The sequence below is a fragment of the Antechinus flavipes genome, chromosome 1, assembly GCF_016432865.1.
Source record: "Antechinus flavipes isolate AdamAnt ecotype Samford, QLD, Australia chromosome 1, AdamAnt_v2, whole genome shotgun sequence".
Taxonomy (NCBI): domain Eukaryota; kingdom Metazoa; phylum Chordata; class Mammalia; order Dasyuromorphia; family Dasyuridae; genus Antechinus; species Antechinus flavipes.
The window spans coordinates 582,420,498-582,436,566 of NC_067398.1; the positions used below are offsets into that span (position 1 = coordinate 582,420,498).

The 16,069-nt window shown below is 33.8% G+C and overlaps 1 protein-coding gene across 5 annotated transcripts in view; it reads left to right on the forward strand.

The window, feature by feature from the left end:
• Positions 1-12,014, forward strand: part of MTDH (metadherin) — a 67,065-nt gene extending 55,051 nt beyond the window's left edge. For all 5 annotated transcript variants that reach the window (XM_051970893.1, XM_051970895.1, XM_051970896.1 and 2 more), the window contains 4 exons: positions 4,317-4,436; positions 6,570-6,710; positions 9,784-9,940; positions 11,222-12,014. In XM_051970893.1, the coding sequence (XP_051826853.1) occupies positions 4,317-4,436; positions 6,570-6,710; positions 9,784-9,940; positions 11,222-11,292 (489 nt within the window). In that variant the 3' untranslated portion in view covers positions 11,293-12,014. The remainder of the gene's footprint in view (positions 1-4,316; positions 4,437-6,569; positions 6,711-9,783; positions 9,941-11,221) is intronic.
• Positions 12,015-16,069: the final 4,055 nt, after the last annotated feature.

Genomic DNA, 16,069 nt, shown 5'->3' on the forward strand with positions numbered 1-16,069 from the left:
GTGTTTTAAGCAACTTGCTCCCTGATCCTCTTAACCCCCACTCTTTTCCCTGTTCCCACTAGATATCTTTTGGAGGTTAATGTGTTTTTATGACACCTTCTTGTGTATATGTTTGCATATGTGTGTCTAATCTACTTTTGTCTAGTTCACGTGCAAAGGAAGTTTATGGTGGACTGTTCTCCTGACCCCTTCCTTCAGGTTTATGTAATCTTCTCTCTTGTTATTATGCGAGGTAATTTTATTTTACCTGCAGCCTCTTTCTTCCCAAATATTTTGTTTTTCCTGTCGTTTACATTTTTTTCTGTTAAGATCATCAACATAATAAAACTACTTTCAGACCTGTAAATTAAGGTTCTAAGAAGACATTTGTTTCCTTATATGTTATTTGAATGTAAATAGTCACTTCCAGGAGATCACTTATATTTACTTTTCTCTGTTTATGTTGACTCCTGTGATTCCATTTCAGAGTATCAATTGAGGTATTTTTTTTTTTAATCAGGTATAACTAGAAATTTTTGTTATTCCTTGTAAGATTATACCCATTTTTCTGGGTAAATTATTTTTGGTTGTAAGCCTTTTGATAACATGTATTTCAAGCACTCCTGCATGTCAAACTTTATGTGATCCTGACTGTAGATCTGTTGTATTTGAACTTGCTATTTCTAGATGGATGAGGTAATTTCCCTTTGATAGATTTTTCCAAGTCAGTTTTTTTTTAATAGTTTAATTGACATTTCTGATTTTTAGTCTTTTGACTATTCGATATTATATAATCCTTGACTTCCATTTAACTTGAGACTTTTCAATGTTGCTATTCAGTTGTTTTCAATTATATCTGACTTTGTGACCCCATTTGGAATTTTTTTGACAAAGACTGATTTACTTTTTTCTTCTCGCTCATTTTTCAGATGAGGAAACTGAGGGAAATAGTGGGATTAATATCCCATCAGTAATAATCTATACCCTATTTTGTTGAATTTTTTACATTTGCCTGGAAATCTCCCCATGTCCTTGCTTTTCCACCAAGTTGGTTCTTCAAACACCAAATTCCCTAGTTCGGGCTCAACACAAGGTCCCTTATTCCTTTCCCTCCTCATGTTATAATTTAGTCCACCAAAAACAAAAGAACCCAAACATTGATTTGTATTTAGGGAAGTTATCACCAAATTTTTCTGTCCATAATTTTACTGATCTCTCTGTTGTTTCTGCCCCTAACTACTACATTCATTAACTCTTCCTTCATTCATTTCTCTTGAATGGGATGTTTAAAAAGCAAATAATCTCTTAAGTTTTGGGGTTTTTCCCTGGAAATACTTCCAATACCTATTATTGAATATCAGGGGTTTTTTTGGTTTTTTTATTCGTGATTAAGCTTAGGATTGTACTACATGTCAGCTTTGGCTACATCTTTTCAGAATACATTATTTCATATTCTACTACATTTTCTGGTAGGTACAAAATAATCTTGCATTTTGAATTTGCTTTCCTTTGTATTTGAAAGTGTTTTTTTGGGTCACTTACAAAACTTTCTGAAATTAATTGTTCATTTTAACCATTGTATGTTTTGGAGTATGCAGCCTTGGTGGCTATTTTGGGTTTTTTGATTTTTTTTCCCAGAAATTCTGAGCAGTTCTTTGGGGATGTTAAGATTTTTTTTTGTCCTATCACATTTTATTTTTCTGTGTATTCTTTCATAAAGATCAATCAATATGTTTTGTTTGGGAAAATTTCTCTTACTGTTATTGCTTATTGCTTTTCTTCATCTAAGTTGTCTTTCAGTTCTGTGTGTTTATATTTCCAACCTGTTCTCTTTTATATGTTTAGTGAGGCTATGCCTTTGCAGATTGCAGTTTTTCTATTCTATTATTTTTGCCCTACTATCATTAAGTTATGCTCTCATAATTCTCATTTCTTTTTGTTTCACTCAGGAATAGTGTGTTGTGGTTCCATGCTTTTTTTGTACTCCACGAACTTATCTGTCTCATCAAATTTTCTTTGTTTGGCAGTATTTATTTTTAGATCCAGAGGCCATATTTCCTCTTTTTAATGTTTTCCCTGTTGATTTATCTGCTTATATTCAAGGACTTTGAGTTTTCTTCTTCCTGAGATGCTTAGTAATGTCAGTCTTTTTTTTTTTTCTATGTTGGGTTTTCTCCTATTCACTTTCTGACTGTTGACCCTTTTAATGGTGGTTTCTTTGGAAGTTGAATTTCCAAGTTTCTCAGCCTTTTCTTAAAATTCTTACTTTACTAGCCTCAGTAGTGACCAGATAGTGGTCAGAACTGGCTTTAGCTAGATTCTTCTCTAGCCTGTGAATTCTCTCTCTCTCTGCTTCTCTCCACTTCCTACCCACCAAATAGCCAATGTGTCCTGTCTGGGCACTCTTGGAGCAGTTCAAAGAGCTAAGGTTTTCTGTCCAACACTGTCAGGATTTCCTTGCTGGTGCTTCACAGTTGTTCATTAGGCAAAACGGTAGGCTTTGGTAGATTTCCACAGGCTTTTGCTCCTAAACATCTGCTGACCCCAGGCTTTCAGCCTGTCACTTCCTGAAGCTCTCTTCAGCCTGAAAAGAGGGAATGGGGACAAGAATGTGGATTGAGTTTGTAGCAAGCTTTCCTTGGCCCTTCCTAAGGTCTGTCAATAGAGCCTTCTTTCCAGTAGTGTGGGAGGTAAAAGAGCTGGTGCTGAGTAAGTTCAGTGTGCATCAGCTCATGATTTTGTTTGTTTTTAACCTTCTTTTGGATTTAACCCTAGAACAAAGTTCCTTACACTGTAGGTTCCAACTGGGATCTTATAACTGAATGTGGCCAAAGATGAACTAGAGACCATTACTGATCACAAAATAGAAAATTTTGATTATATCAAATTAAAAAGCCTTTGTACAAACAAAACTAATACAAACAAGATTAGAAGGGAAGTAACAAACTGGGAAAACATCTTCACAGTTAAAGGTTCTGATAAAGGCCTCATTTCCAAAATATATAGAGAACTGACTCAAATTTATAAGAAGTCAAGCCATTCTCCAATTGATAAATGGTCAAAGGATATGAACAGACAATTTTCAGATGATGAAATTGAAACTATTACCACTCATATGAAAGAATGTTCCAAATCACTATTGATCAGAGAAATGCAAATTAAGACAACTCTGAGATACCACTACACACCTGTCAGATTGGCTAAGATGACAGGAAAAAATAATGATGAATGTTGGAGGGAATGCGGGAGAACTGGGACACTGATGCATTGTTGGTGGAGTTGTGAACAAATCCAACCATTCTGGAGAGCAATCTGGAATTATGCCCAAAAAATTATCAAACTGTGCATATCCTTTGATCCAGCAGTATTACTTCTGGACTTATATCCCAAAGAAATACTAAAGAAGGGAAAGGGACCTGTATGTGCCAAAATGTTTGTGGCAGCCCTGTTTGTAGTGGCTAGAAACTGGAAAATGAATGGATGCCCATCAATTGGAGAATGGCTGGGTAAATTGTGGTATATGAATATTATGGAATATTATTGTTCTGTAAGAAATGACCAGCAGGATGAATACAGAGAGGCTTGGCGAGACTTACATGAACTGATGCTAAGTGAAATGAGCAGAACCAGGAGATCATTATATACTTCAACAACGATACTGTATGAAGATGTATTCTGGTGGAAGCGGATTTCTTTGACAAAGAGAGCTAATTCAGTTTCAATTGATCAATGATGGACAGAAGCAGCTACACCCAAAGAAAGAACACTGGGAAATGAATGTGAACTATTTGCATTTTTGTTTTTCTTCCCGGGTTATTTTTACCTTCTGAATCCAATTCTCCCTGTGCAACAAGAGAACTGTTCGGTTCTACAAACATATATTGTATCTAGGATATACTGCAACATATTTAACATATATAGGACTGCTTGCCATCTGGGGGAGGGGATGGAAGGAGGGAGGGGAAAAATCGGAACAGAAGCGAGTACAAGGGATAATGTTGTAAAAAAAAATTACCCTGGCATGGATTCTGTCAATAAAAAGTTATTATTAAAAAAAAATGCATTTTGAACTGTGTATGTGTGGACACTCCAGAAAGAACCCAGCTCACATTCATAACAGGGTTATGTAAAAGCTCTTGGGTGAGAAAGGACCCAAGTTGAAAAAGTTTAAGAGGCCCTATCCTAAACCATGAAGATAGCTGAAGTGGCTTTATCTTTGACATGTAATTTTTCCCTTGTTGATTTTTTAAAATTATTTCTTGTTGCTTTTTCTTTTGAATTAAATATTATATTTAATCTTATTGGTTCTCTTTAATTTTTTATATTTTCAACATTAGTTTTCAGATGATGATAAAGAAAAGGAAGATGTGCCTCTTCAAAGTTCTGCATCTGGTAAATCTAAAAAGAAGAAAAAGAAAAAGAAGAAGCAAGGTGAAGAGACTAACACTTCTGCACAGGTATAACATAATGATGTCTTTTGATTCTTGTGTAAATTAGATTTGAGTGAGGTAGAGTTGCTCCAAGTCCTAGGCCTCACTCTTATCTTCCAGAGTCATGCCTGTGCAATGCTAGAACAGACAACTGGTGAGTCTCGGGAGGGCAGGGGATTATACTGGTGTTTTTGATGTCTGAGCAAGCTCTAAACCCAGCACCTGCTTTATCTGCCTTTATGACTGTTGGAGCAAATTGTTCTCATCCACCCATTCCACCAAGGGAAGGCTTCATATGCTTGGGGTAGACAGCCCCATTATTTGCTTTGGGTTTTGAGATCCTTACCCTCACCCGAATTAGCTCATTTGCTGAAGGCTGTGGCCACTGTGAACGCTACAGCTTTTGGAGTCACAGGTGAGAATTAGGTGGATCAAGAGGCACCAAAGATAGAAAGGAACCCTCATCCTAAAGGTGCTGGTCTTCCCTGGACACACCCTACATCCCGTGACCAGGATGTGGGATTTCCTACTTAGTCTCTAACTTATAACATGAAGTGATAGCTCAGAGCTGATTAGCATAGCTGGGCAGGATAGAGGCTTGACCATCAGTTAAGGAAGATCTGAATGACTTTGAGCAAGTCATATATTGAAAAGTGTTGATAAGATTTAAGCATTTGCTTTATTTGTTTTATTAAAGTTGTTCTATTAGTTGACAGCTGATTTGATAGAGGATGTAAAATTAATGTGCTGAACTAAGGATTCAAAAAGCAAGTGTTTTAAGTTGGCATCTCACCATCTTGGACTTTACTAGGTAGTCACATATTCTAAGATGTTGGGCATTGCTTTCTGATCCAACTAATTTTCTATTTTAGATAATACAAATTCACAAAGCAAAAATAAAATTGCCTTCTCCTTCCTTTAGTCTTTTTGCTTTCTACTTACCATTTCCCTCAACAGTTATTTCCTCTATTAAAAAAAAAAAGTTTAATTCCTCAAAACATGGTTGGTATGGTACTCATCTCTATATAGCATTATAACTATTTCTTTTAATTAGTAAAAGTAAGTAGCTTAGAAGTAAAAGAAAAATATGGAAAAGCAAAATGGCAAACTATATTACCTTCTTTGGGTTTGTTTTCTTGCTGTGGTGTTTTTTGTTCATATCTATATTTAAGTATTTTTAAGCACATACAATTTATTGCCAGTATCAGAGCCAACCATCTGTTATTGTTAGTAAATATATTGTTTTTGACAAACAAGTAATTAAATGTATGCATACACTAGAAAAGCAGCACGGGGTAGTGAATAAGGAACTAACTTTGGAATCAGAAAGATCGGGGTATTCATGATGCTGTACTGAGTATCCTGGGTATTTCAAAACTGAGTTGCACTATTTGTATCGATTAAGGAAACTTCACCATTTTATTGCCTATATCAGCGAACTAACAATTCTCTTTAATTCTCTCTTCTCATGTTTTCCCCTCTTCTCATCCATCTACTACTTCAAGTACTATCTATGCCATTGGAACAATTTAGTATAGGGTGATTATAATGAAAATTTTATGAGACTTCAAAGTAGTCACAAAATATAATTTTGCCAGTAATAGAAAAGCAAAGATTAGTACTTAGGATAGTATAATTAATTAGGGGCTGGGACTTAATGAAATATCAAATATAAAACTTGATATTTCAGTTTCATTTCCATTTAATAATTTTGGAAAGCACTTATTTTTAGGTCATACCTCTAACAATCTTAATTGTCTAGAACAGCTAAAATGATGTAAGAGGAAGTGAATTGCTATGTATAAACTTATAGATTAACTTTTCCCTAAAGCAGCAATTATCTGCTAACCTGTGAATAGTAGACTTCAGGCAGCCTGGTGGCATACTGATTAGTACACTGGACTTGGGATTAGAATGACCTAAATTTAAACTCATACTCAAAAGCTTCCTAGGCAAGCCATTTATCTCTGCTTCAGTTTCTTTATCTGTAAAGACAGGGTAATAATAGTACCCATCCCCCATGTTGGTTATCAGAATTAAATGTGTACAACACTTTGTAAACCTTAAAGTGATATATAAAGGCCAATTATTTTAGTGTTAATAATCTTATTAATACTATCAACATTCCATTTAAGCCATTTGGACATTTTTCCTCTACAGGATACAGAAGAATTGGAGAAAGAGTTTAGAGAAGATTTCCCAATGGATACCTCTAAAATCCATACAAAACAGAAAAAAGCTCTTTCTTTGAAGACCATGAGCACTAGTGATCCACCTGAAGTACTCATCAAAAGTAGCCAGGTAATTTTCTGTTATTTATGAACCAGAGCCTTGCACAAAGCTGAAGTAAGAAATGAGCTGTGGTGGCTCAGGGAATGACATCCCCAATCTCTGTAAGAATGCAAATGTTTGGTTAGCATGGCCAACACATATATCATGTATTATCTGGCCAGTAATTTATTTTCATTTATATATTTATTTGTTTTTGAGGGAAGCATCATATTTTAAATTGGGATTTAGAGACATAAATGTTATGGAAGGTACTGATAATTAGCTAGTGGTTTTGTGAGAAGGTAGGAGAAAAAGGGGCATTTCAATAGTACTTGGGCCATATGTGGTTCTTTACATACATACGTCCAGTCTTTGTTAGTTAGACTTTTGGTTTCTATCAGCACCCACTAAATTTTTTTATTTAAATTTTGTTGGACAAATCTTTTTTTCTTTTTCTTCCTTTTTTTTTTTTTTTTTTTTTTAATGACGACTTCAAATGTTATTCTACTTGCATAACTAAGGGAGAACCTTAGAGGGACAGTGCTTTTTTCAAAGTAAAGACTGATTTAAAACTAATAAAAAACAGTAAATTTTGGTTTTTTTGTTTTCTTTCTGAATCCTACATGTATATTTTGAATTAGAAGGAAGTAATTCCAACATTGGTAGTTGCATCATTACATAAGGTTATTTAGCATTTGTTACCTAAGATCTAACAGTATTTTAAGTTAGCAACTCATTAACATGTCAAAGCTAGTACTGTTATTTTTTTTAAAGAAACATATCAAAGTATGGAAGTAATCCATTCTTGTTTATTTAATATCACTTGAGTTAATTTAAATTCCTTATTTCTTTATGGAATGTTTTCATACAAGTCTTCAGTAGATTGACTCCAAGATATTTTGTGTGTTTTGTTATTATTTTGAATGAATGACTACATTATTGATGTATAGAAATGTTTCATGAGTTTTATTTTCTATCTTGCTCTTTGACTGAAACATGGGATTTCCTGTTTTCTCTACAAACACCATACTATAAACAAATAGGAATGGTATTTTTCCTCCTCTTTGCCTATGCTTATGCCTTTCATTTCTTTCTCTTAGAATCCTGTCAGATGTTAGCAGAAAAGGGTAACAGATGATGCTACTCCTCTAACTTCACCCCTGGTTGACATCTCCACAGAGCAACCAAGCAAATCAAGTTCCTTTCTTGCTTATCAAGTCCCCATGTATGAAGGGAGGATGGTAGAACTCATAATCTCTTTGCTTTGCCTGCTGGGCACAATGCCAGACTGCATACATAGTCCAGAGTCAGGATTTTCCCTAATTGAGTTTTGCATATGATTGTAAACTTGCTAAAGAGCTAGAGCCAAAAGAGTGTGTCTTTGTAGGTGGTTTTTCTCAATCAGTAAATTACAAGAACTGCTATCACAGACCAGATATCTTCTCGCTTTCCACTCAAAAGACATGATTAGAAGTAAAAAGCTGGAAAAGATGGAAGGAGTTAAAGAGAGAATGTGCTTGTAGTAGCAGATTTACTGTGGTTGCAAAGACCAGGAAATAATACTGTCCCATTGTTTGGGAATTGAGTATTTTTAAGAAATGACGAATTGGAAGAAAGTAGGGAAATGGGAAGGTTTGTGTAAACACATGTAGAATGAAATAAAAACCAAGAGACATTATACATAATATAAACAAAATTATTTATTATTAAAAAGTAATATAAAAAACTCCACTGAAACTAAGTTGAACTCTTAACTACAATAACTGATCTTGTTCTCTAGGAACGAGACACTGAAATTACATCTTACTCTTTTCACTTAAGAGGTGGGAGATATAAGTACACTGTGTAATGCTTTGACCCAAGCACAGAAAGAAGGTTTTGATGAACTATTTTGCTTTGTTAAAATAAGGGAGGGGTATTTAAATCTGGAAATAACTATTATAAAAACCAGGTATATTAATGTAGCTGTGAATTAATTGCCAGTTTGTACCTATGCAGTAGTGTGCCAACGGGAGAGGACAAAAAAATCAAATCCTGTGTAATTTTTTTAAATTTTATTTTATTATTATACCTTTTTATTTACAAAACATATGCATGGATAATTTTTCAACATTGATCCTTGCAAAACCTTCTGTTCCAACTTTTCTCCTCTTTCCCCCCATCTCCTCCCCTAGATGACAGGTAGTCCAATGCATGTTAAATATGTTAAAGTATATGTTAAATCCAATATATGTAAACATATTTATACATTTATCTTGTTGCACAAGAAAAATCAGATCTAGAATGAAAGAAAAAAACCTGAGAAGGAAAATAAAAATATAAGCAAATATCAACAGAAAGAGTGGAAATGCTATGTTGTGGTCCACACTCATTTCCCATAGTTCTTTCTCTGGGTGTAGCTAATTCTCTTCTTTACTGAACAATTGGAACTGGTTTGAATCATCTCATTGTTGAAGAGAGCCACATCTATTAGAGTTGATCATTATATAATCTTGTTGCCATGTATAATGCTCTTCTGGTTCTGTTTTTGTTCACTTAGCATCAGTTCATGCAAGTCTCTTCAGGCCTCTCTGAAATCATCCTGTTGGTCATTTCTTACAGAACAATAATATTTCATAACGTTCATATATCACAATTTATTCAGCCATTATACCATTGATGAACATCCGTTCAATTTCCAGTTTCTAGCCACTACAAAAAGGGCTGCCACACACATTTTTGCATATGTGTATTCCTTTCCCTTCTTTAAGATCTCTTCGGGATATAAGCCCAGTAGTAACACTGCTAAATCCTATATAAATTAACCAAATTAAAAATAATGAAAATTAAGGGAAATTTCTGTTCTTGTTTAAACCAGTCATATTTGAATGTCATAAACACCTTCCTTAAAGTTAAATTTCAGCTTATTGGATCTTTGAATAAGAACTAATTTTTGTTTATGTCACTTAAAGGACAAGAAGTTTGCTTTGTGTTTCCACAATTACTGCATCTTTGTTAAGATCAGTTGCCAGTATGCATTTCTAAGAAAGTCCTCTGAACAAAATTGAGTGTTTAATATTGTATTACATAAGAGATTTTTTTTTAACTTTGTATTTCAAAATAGCCTGTTAAGACTCTTCCACTTGCTGTTTCTACCGAGCCATCTGTAATTTTATCACAAAATGAATCTGACAAGATCCCTTCCCAAGTGCCCCAGACGCTACAAGAGACAGCTGTTTCCAAGCCTAATCTTAAACAGAATAGTGTGCCTCCTTCCCAGAGTAAGTAACAACCTTAATGAAGCAGGGGGACAGGGGAACAGTAATGAGCCTTTGGAGGTGCAGATTATGCAGCTCCTTTGTACTGCCAGGACTTCAATAATTTTTACAAGTGTTTGCTGTTTTGGGAACTAAGTAGGAAGGGTTAGATTGTCAATCAGATTCAAAACATATCAACACTCGCTTATACCTTGTTCATAATTTTAGTAGATAAGAATTGACCAGTTTCTATGAGATCCTTATTGGGAACCCTGGTGCCATTTGAGTCAATAAATTGTATCTCATTTTGGTCTTTTAGACATAAGAATTGGAACTCAGAGCCAACCTTCAAGGCTTAACTAAATCTAACCAGAAGTCTTCTCTTCCTTGTAATAGAATCCAGATGCCTCTTTTAATTCCCAAGAGTAGCAAATTTCCATATATAATAACATGTGTCAATGTGTGACTATCCTAATTGCATACCAACTTTTTTTGTGCCTTTGTGAATGCCATACAGTGAGTGAACTTACTCCCATAGAGAGGAGTGAAAGCTGCTTCACTCCTATCAGAATTGCATTGTATATATAATGATCATCTACATAAATTTTATATGTATAATCATTTCCCTTTTTATATGTCAGGTAAATATTTGTAAGAATTACATTTGCAGAAATGAAATTATTATAATATTAGTAATTTTTTCATATTTCATTGCATGAGTAAATATTGTTTATCACTGTTTTTTAAAAAATTGCATCTCATTTTAATGTTCAGTTCAACATATTGGTAAGAAACCGGTATTAAAAGAATTCTTAAGTAAATGCCCAGTAGTCCCAAAAGGTAGATGATTATTTGGGGCAATTCTTGGTTAAAACAGAAGTCTCGGGGTAAGACTATTAAAGTAAGGTTCATAGAGATGAACATTTGTTCTTAATTTTTTTGCATGTTCATGAATAGGTAGATATGCATAATGTTCTTAGTTCAGCAAATAATGAATTCTCCAAAATGGTTTCAGTATCAGAATTAACACTGCTAATTTCTCCTGGGCTAGAACCAATTACTATACTTTTTCTTTTAAAAAAGCGACTACAAAAATCTTTTTAATAGCAAAAACATTATAGTAGGGAGAATGGGATATTGAAAACATAGCACCTAAAACATTGAACATGGATTTAGTAAAATTGTCACAAAAGAAAATTATTTTTAAAATGGTTTAATTGCAATTTTTCTTCATTGTTGTAACTTGTAATGTATGGAGAGGTACCTTATCTAAGCTTTTTCTTTTATGTTTTGCTACTCTTTTAGCCAAGTCTGAAGCTAGCTGGGAATCTCCCAAACAAGTAAAAAAGAAGAAAAAAGCTAGACGAGAAACGTGAATGTTTTATCCTGAATTGGACATGTGTTGTGCAGACACTGTCTTGAAGATTATGCTGTTTATGCAATAATTTGTGAACATGTACAGAATTTTATATAAATTTCAACTGATTTTTAAAGACAAAACTGCTGTGAATGCAACCATCATTAAAATGGAATCAAAGGAAAGTTAATTTGCAAAATTAAGAGTTCAGCAGAACATGCAACATTGCTGGAAGATGCTTAGGAGTCTCTTTTTCAATTTTATGAACTGTGTATTAATTTAAGACTATAGATCTCCTGGTTTTACAACAGTGCCCTGTTTACAACAGATTGTGTTCTGTCTCATCTGCATCTGAGAACCTAGAGGAGCGTTTAGAGAAAGGGTTGGCTATAAAATAGTGGGTATTTCTTGCATCTTTGATTCAGATTGTCTGCCATTTGAATTTGCTTCACATGTAAATCAAAGTGCTTTGATTAATTGCATAATCTTCCACGTTTTGCATATTTTTGGTAGCAGTGTGTGTATTAACGGAGACACAAGTGCAAGTACAAAATCATTTATTGTCATTTATTTAGCTGAACCTTTATGGTTTAGTTGACAGTTAAAGAAAAATGCTTTCAATTAAAAGATCAGAAATGCAATTGACACTTGAGTATGGTTCATGAAGTTATTTTTGATAGTCTTAAATTACTTGAATTCTTCAAAGTGCAGTATATTTTTAATTATATTACAAAAACTCAACTATGTGTATATGGTCTTGTTTCTGTTGTTTCCTTTTAAAAGTTCATGCTCATGTTTTATTGCTCCTTTTTAATGATGTGAATTCTTTTAGTCAAACTCTGTAATTCACCTTTTCCCTTTCCCAAGCAATTATTTTTACCAGCTTCAACTTCTCTCTCTCTTTCTCTCTCTCTCTCTCTCTCTCTCTCTCTCTCTCTCGCTCTCGCTCTCGCTCTCGCACTCTCGCTTTCTCTCTCTTTCTCTTTTTGCCGAAATGTCTTTTGACTTTAAAATTGAAATCATTCACACACTAGTTATACAAGACATCAAAGTTTTGATGGAGAATGGAAGACTAAAATCAGACAGCTTTAATTGACATTGTCAAGAACTCCAGTTATCAGGAATACATTTTTTTACTGCCTTAACCTGTAGTGTGTAGAATATGCATCTAAATTTCTTGAGGGGGGATTAGTGTTTTTATAAAAATTTTCATGTAAGTATTGCAGTTGTAGTTAAAATAAGGAACATTTCCCACTTGAAACTGTATTGATTTAAATGATGTGTGAAATGTTTCATTTTCAGGCACTGTGTAATTATATTGTATTGAAAGGGCAGGTATCTTTGTATCTATAAATAGTGCATGCTCAGCCATGTACACTGTAAATAGCCTTTACCAAATGTGTTTGACAAGGACCATAATTAACATCCCTTAGTGAATTGTGATCAAGAAAAAAAAAAGCCATGAATTATTTGATGCAATTGGCTTTAGTTGTTTTTACGTGCTCAGAGAAATTGTTTGTAACAGCTGTAACCAATGGTACTGATCCAACCACCCAATATTGTCTTATTTTACTTGACTGCAGTTTGGTAGTATTAACTTACGAATGCTAGAAAGAGTAGAGAAACAAAATTACTTTAGTTTTGCTGAAGATTGGCCTTTATCAATGAACTGCTTTCCTAATAGTGATTGCTTACTTTTATACAGGTGTTAACATCTGTTTCAGGAACATGGCAGTATGTTTACATGTTCGAAGTTTTGTTTAATTCAGTGACACTTCTAAGTTGATTTGTTTAAATAAATTGAGCAAATGATAGTTTTGTTTTGTTTTATTTTGCTTTATGAGAGTAAATAATAGCTAATATGATGCTGGATTTTTTAATTATTATTTTCTTTGGCTAATTTTAAATTTAATATTTCCTCAGAGACTCAAGGACCCTGGTTTATCTGCCAGAACTTCTTATAGTTCTTCCCCCGGAGGAAGAAGGGGAAAGAAAAAAGAATCTGTGTAATTAAGAAATGTGCCAAAAGGTCTTCATTTAGAAGAATATCTTGGTTGTCAGTTATTGAAATGTAAACGATTCATTTCTGGTAATAATATGTTATTCTTTTAGGCACTCATCTGATGGATTTTATTTAATAGTCTAATTACTTCTGTGTTTGTATGTAGATACTACAGAGCAATATTTAAGTCCATTGTTTATTTTCTTAATTAAAAATATGTTAATACAGCGTGAAATGTTTTGATAAAATCTAAATTTTTTACTCAATACTTCCATTTGGTTTCATTATGGTTTCATGGTTTTGAAGTTTTTGTGTAAATTCAGTGTCTACATAGAACTGCTTTTCAAAGAGACTTAAAGAATGCTGTCATGTAAGATGTTATGCTTGTTATCAATAAAACATCCTCCTTTTTTCCCTTTTCTTTTTTTAAAAAACAAAACAAAACATTTCTCAAAAAATTATTTTCACCCAGGAAAATTCTTCTTGACATTATGATTTTTAACATGGTCTTGGTAACATTTATTGCATCTTCTACCAGATATATTTCTTTGCTTTTATCAATGAGAATGGAAGTTATAAGTATGTGCTTCCTCTCCTGGCCATTTTTTAAATTCAGGATCCCTTCAGCATTAAAAGTGTTTAAGTACAACATCTTACAGATAGTAAGTTCTTGAATAGTTCTTGAATAGGGATTGAGTGGATAAAAGTGATGGTATTTAGGAAGATTCTTCTGGCAGTACTAAAGTTGATCAGATCATGCTTGAATTATCCACACAGGCTTATGGATAAGGCTTTCTTTACGATATGTTAATCAAGAAAGAAAATAGCTGAGACCATAAACTTGTGACCAATCAATTATTGATCAAACTTCAGGTCTGCTGTATGTAACATATTTAAGATATTCTTTCTTTGAGTTACTGGCACTTCTATATAAGACCCCACCACCCCATAAAGGATAGAATGTATGTGAGACAAGTTACAGTTCCCATGCATCCTTTGGGAAACTTCACCATGTCACACAACAGCATACCTGAATGTTGTCAAGCACTATAGAGTACACACCATTAATTGACCTTTTAAGATTAAGAAAATCTTCAGAATAGGAGTTAACTTACAAAGTGGGTACACTGGCTGCTGACAGGTGCCAGAAATCCCCTATCTCCTGCTCACACCAGCTACTGCTGACCAGCAGAGATCTCCTCAGCCCCCATTCCTGCCAGTTGGCTGCTGTTCAGAGTAGCAGGTGATGGGCAGCAGAAATGCCCCAGCTCCCAGTGGTAATAGACAGGCGCTGGGGAATTTCTGCCACCTGTCAGCTCTGCTTTCAGCGGCAGAAACTAGGAAAGCTAAGGAAAGCCTTCATGTCTGTCAGCTTTTGCTGAGAGCAACAGTGGGGTATGGACTTCATCTTCTATGGTAAGTATAGAATGAAACCTCAATTTTTATGCAGGAGGATTTAAATTCGCCTATGCACCAGATTAATTTGTGCCCCCACAGGGAGTCTTAACCTTAAGTAAGTGTTCTTAGTGCTAATTCTTAATCAGGACTCTTAAGGAAAGTGAGTTAGGTATGATGTATATCTTTTCCTTCTCTCCCTTCCTAAAATGTAACAAAAAGGAAGAAAATTTAATTTTAAGTGAATTTACATATTGGGTAAATTTTTTAATATGGAATGTTTAAATAGATTTTTTTATCTGAATTTGAGACTTAAAAATATATATATATATAAACTAGGAAAAGGGAATATATCTGCTGATGGACCTGAATTTTAGTTCAGAATATAATAAAAATACAGTTATCTTTTTGACAAGTTAATTGGCCCTTTTCATTCAGTTGAATTTAATGCTAACTTTTTAAGAACAGTGGTTACTCTTATAGACTTTATTCCCTTATCTTTCTGTCTTGTTTTATCTTTTGGTTTTATTGCTATAGTCTGTTTTCCCATTGTTCTGAGCAAGGTAGTTGACTCTCGAAACATTGAATGTCAGCTTAAGTAAATAAATGATAACCATTGTATTTTCCCCATTTAGAAGTTTCAAGGACTTACAAATCTCTTTGAAAATAAGACTAGATAAAAATAAATTTTAAAAACAAGCACTTGAAAGTCTCAAGCACCAGACTTCATTCAGAACAACATAGCATCCTGTATCATTAGAGAAGAAAGGTTTTCCTTTATGATTCTCTAATTTCAAGATAGATTATCATAGGAAAGAGGGATTTTCTTCTCTTTCTCTTATTTTCTTCAGTTTTCTCTTTTTCAATTATGTAATCATTATTAATGTAATAATGCAATCATTTTTGTTAAACAGCAAGGGTATAAGAAATATATACATAGTAGAGCTATCTAGAAAATTGCTCAAAAGAGATCTCTAAAGTGTAACAAAGTTAATTTCAACTAACATATACATTCAGAACTCTTAACTTTCAAAGTAGGTTTACAGGTAATAGCTTCCCTGGGTTCAGATTTATTTAAGTTAAAAAAAAAAAAAAAAGGTGGATTAGTCCAGATTTACATAGCCAATATCTACAGTAATTGGTAGTCCTTAATCTTGATAATGGTAACTAAGAAGCACTGCCATGTTTTAATCATTTAAGGAGCTGAAAATTTTCTGCTTAAATTTGAGTTAACCAAAAAATTTACTTCATCACAATTTTCCTCCCATGCTAATTAATCGTTTTTCGTTCTTTTATCCTTGTTTCCCATACTAATTGAGAAGATTTTCCTCTGGAATAACTTTACCTGTTTTTTGTCCTGTCATTCTTGAAGCTTGGAATGAAGTACTTTATATCTCCC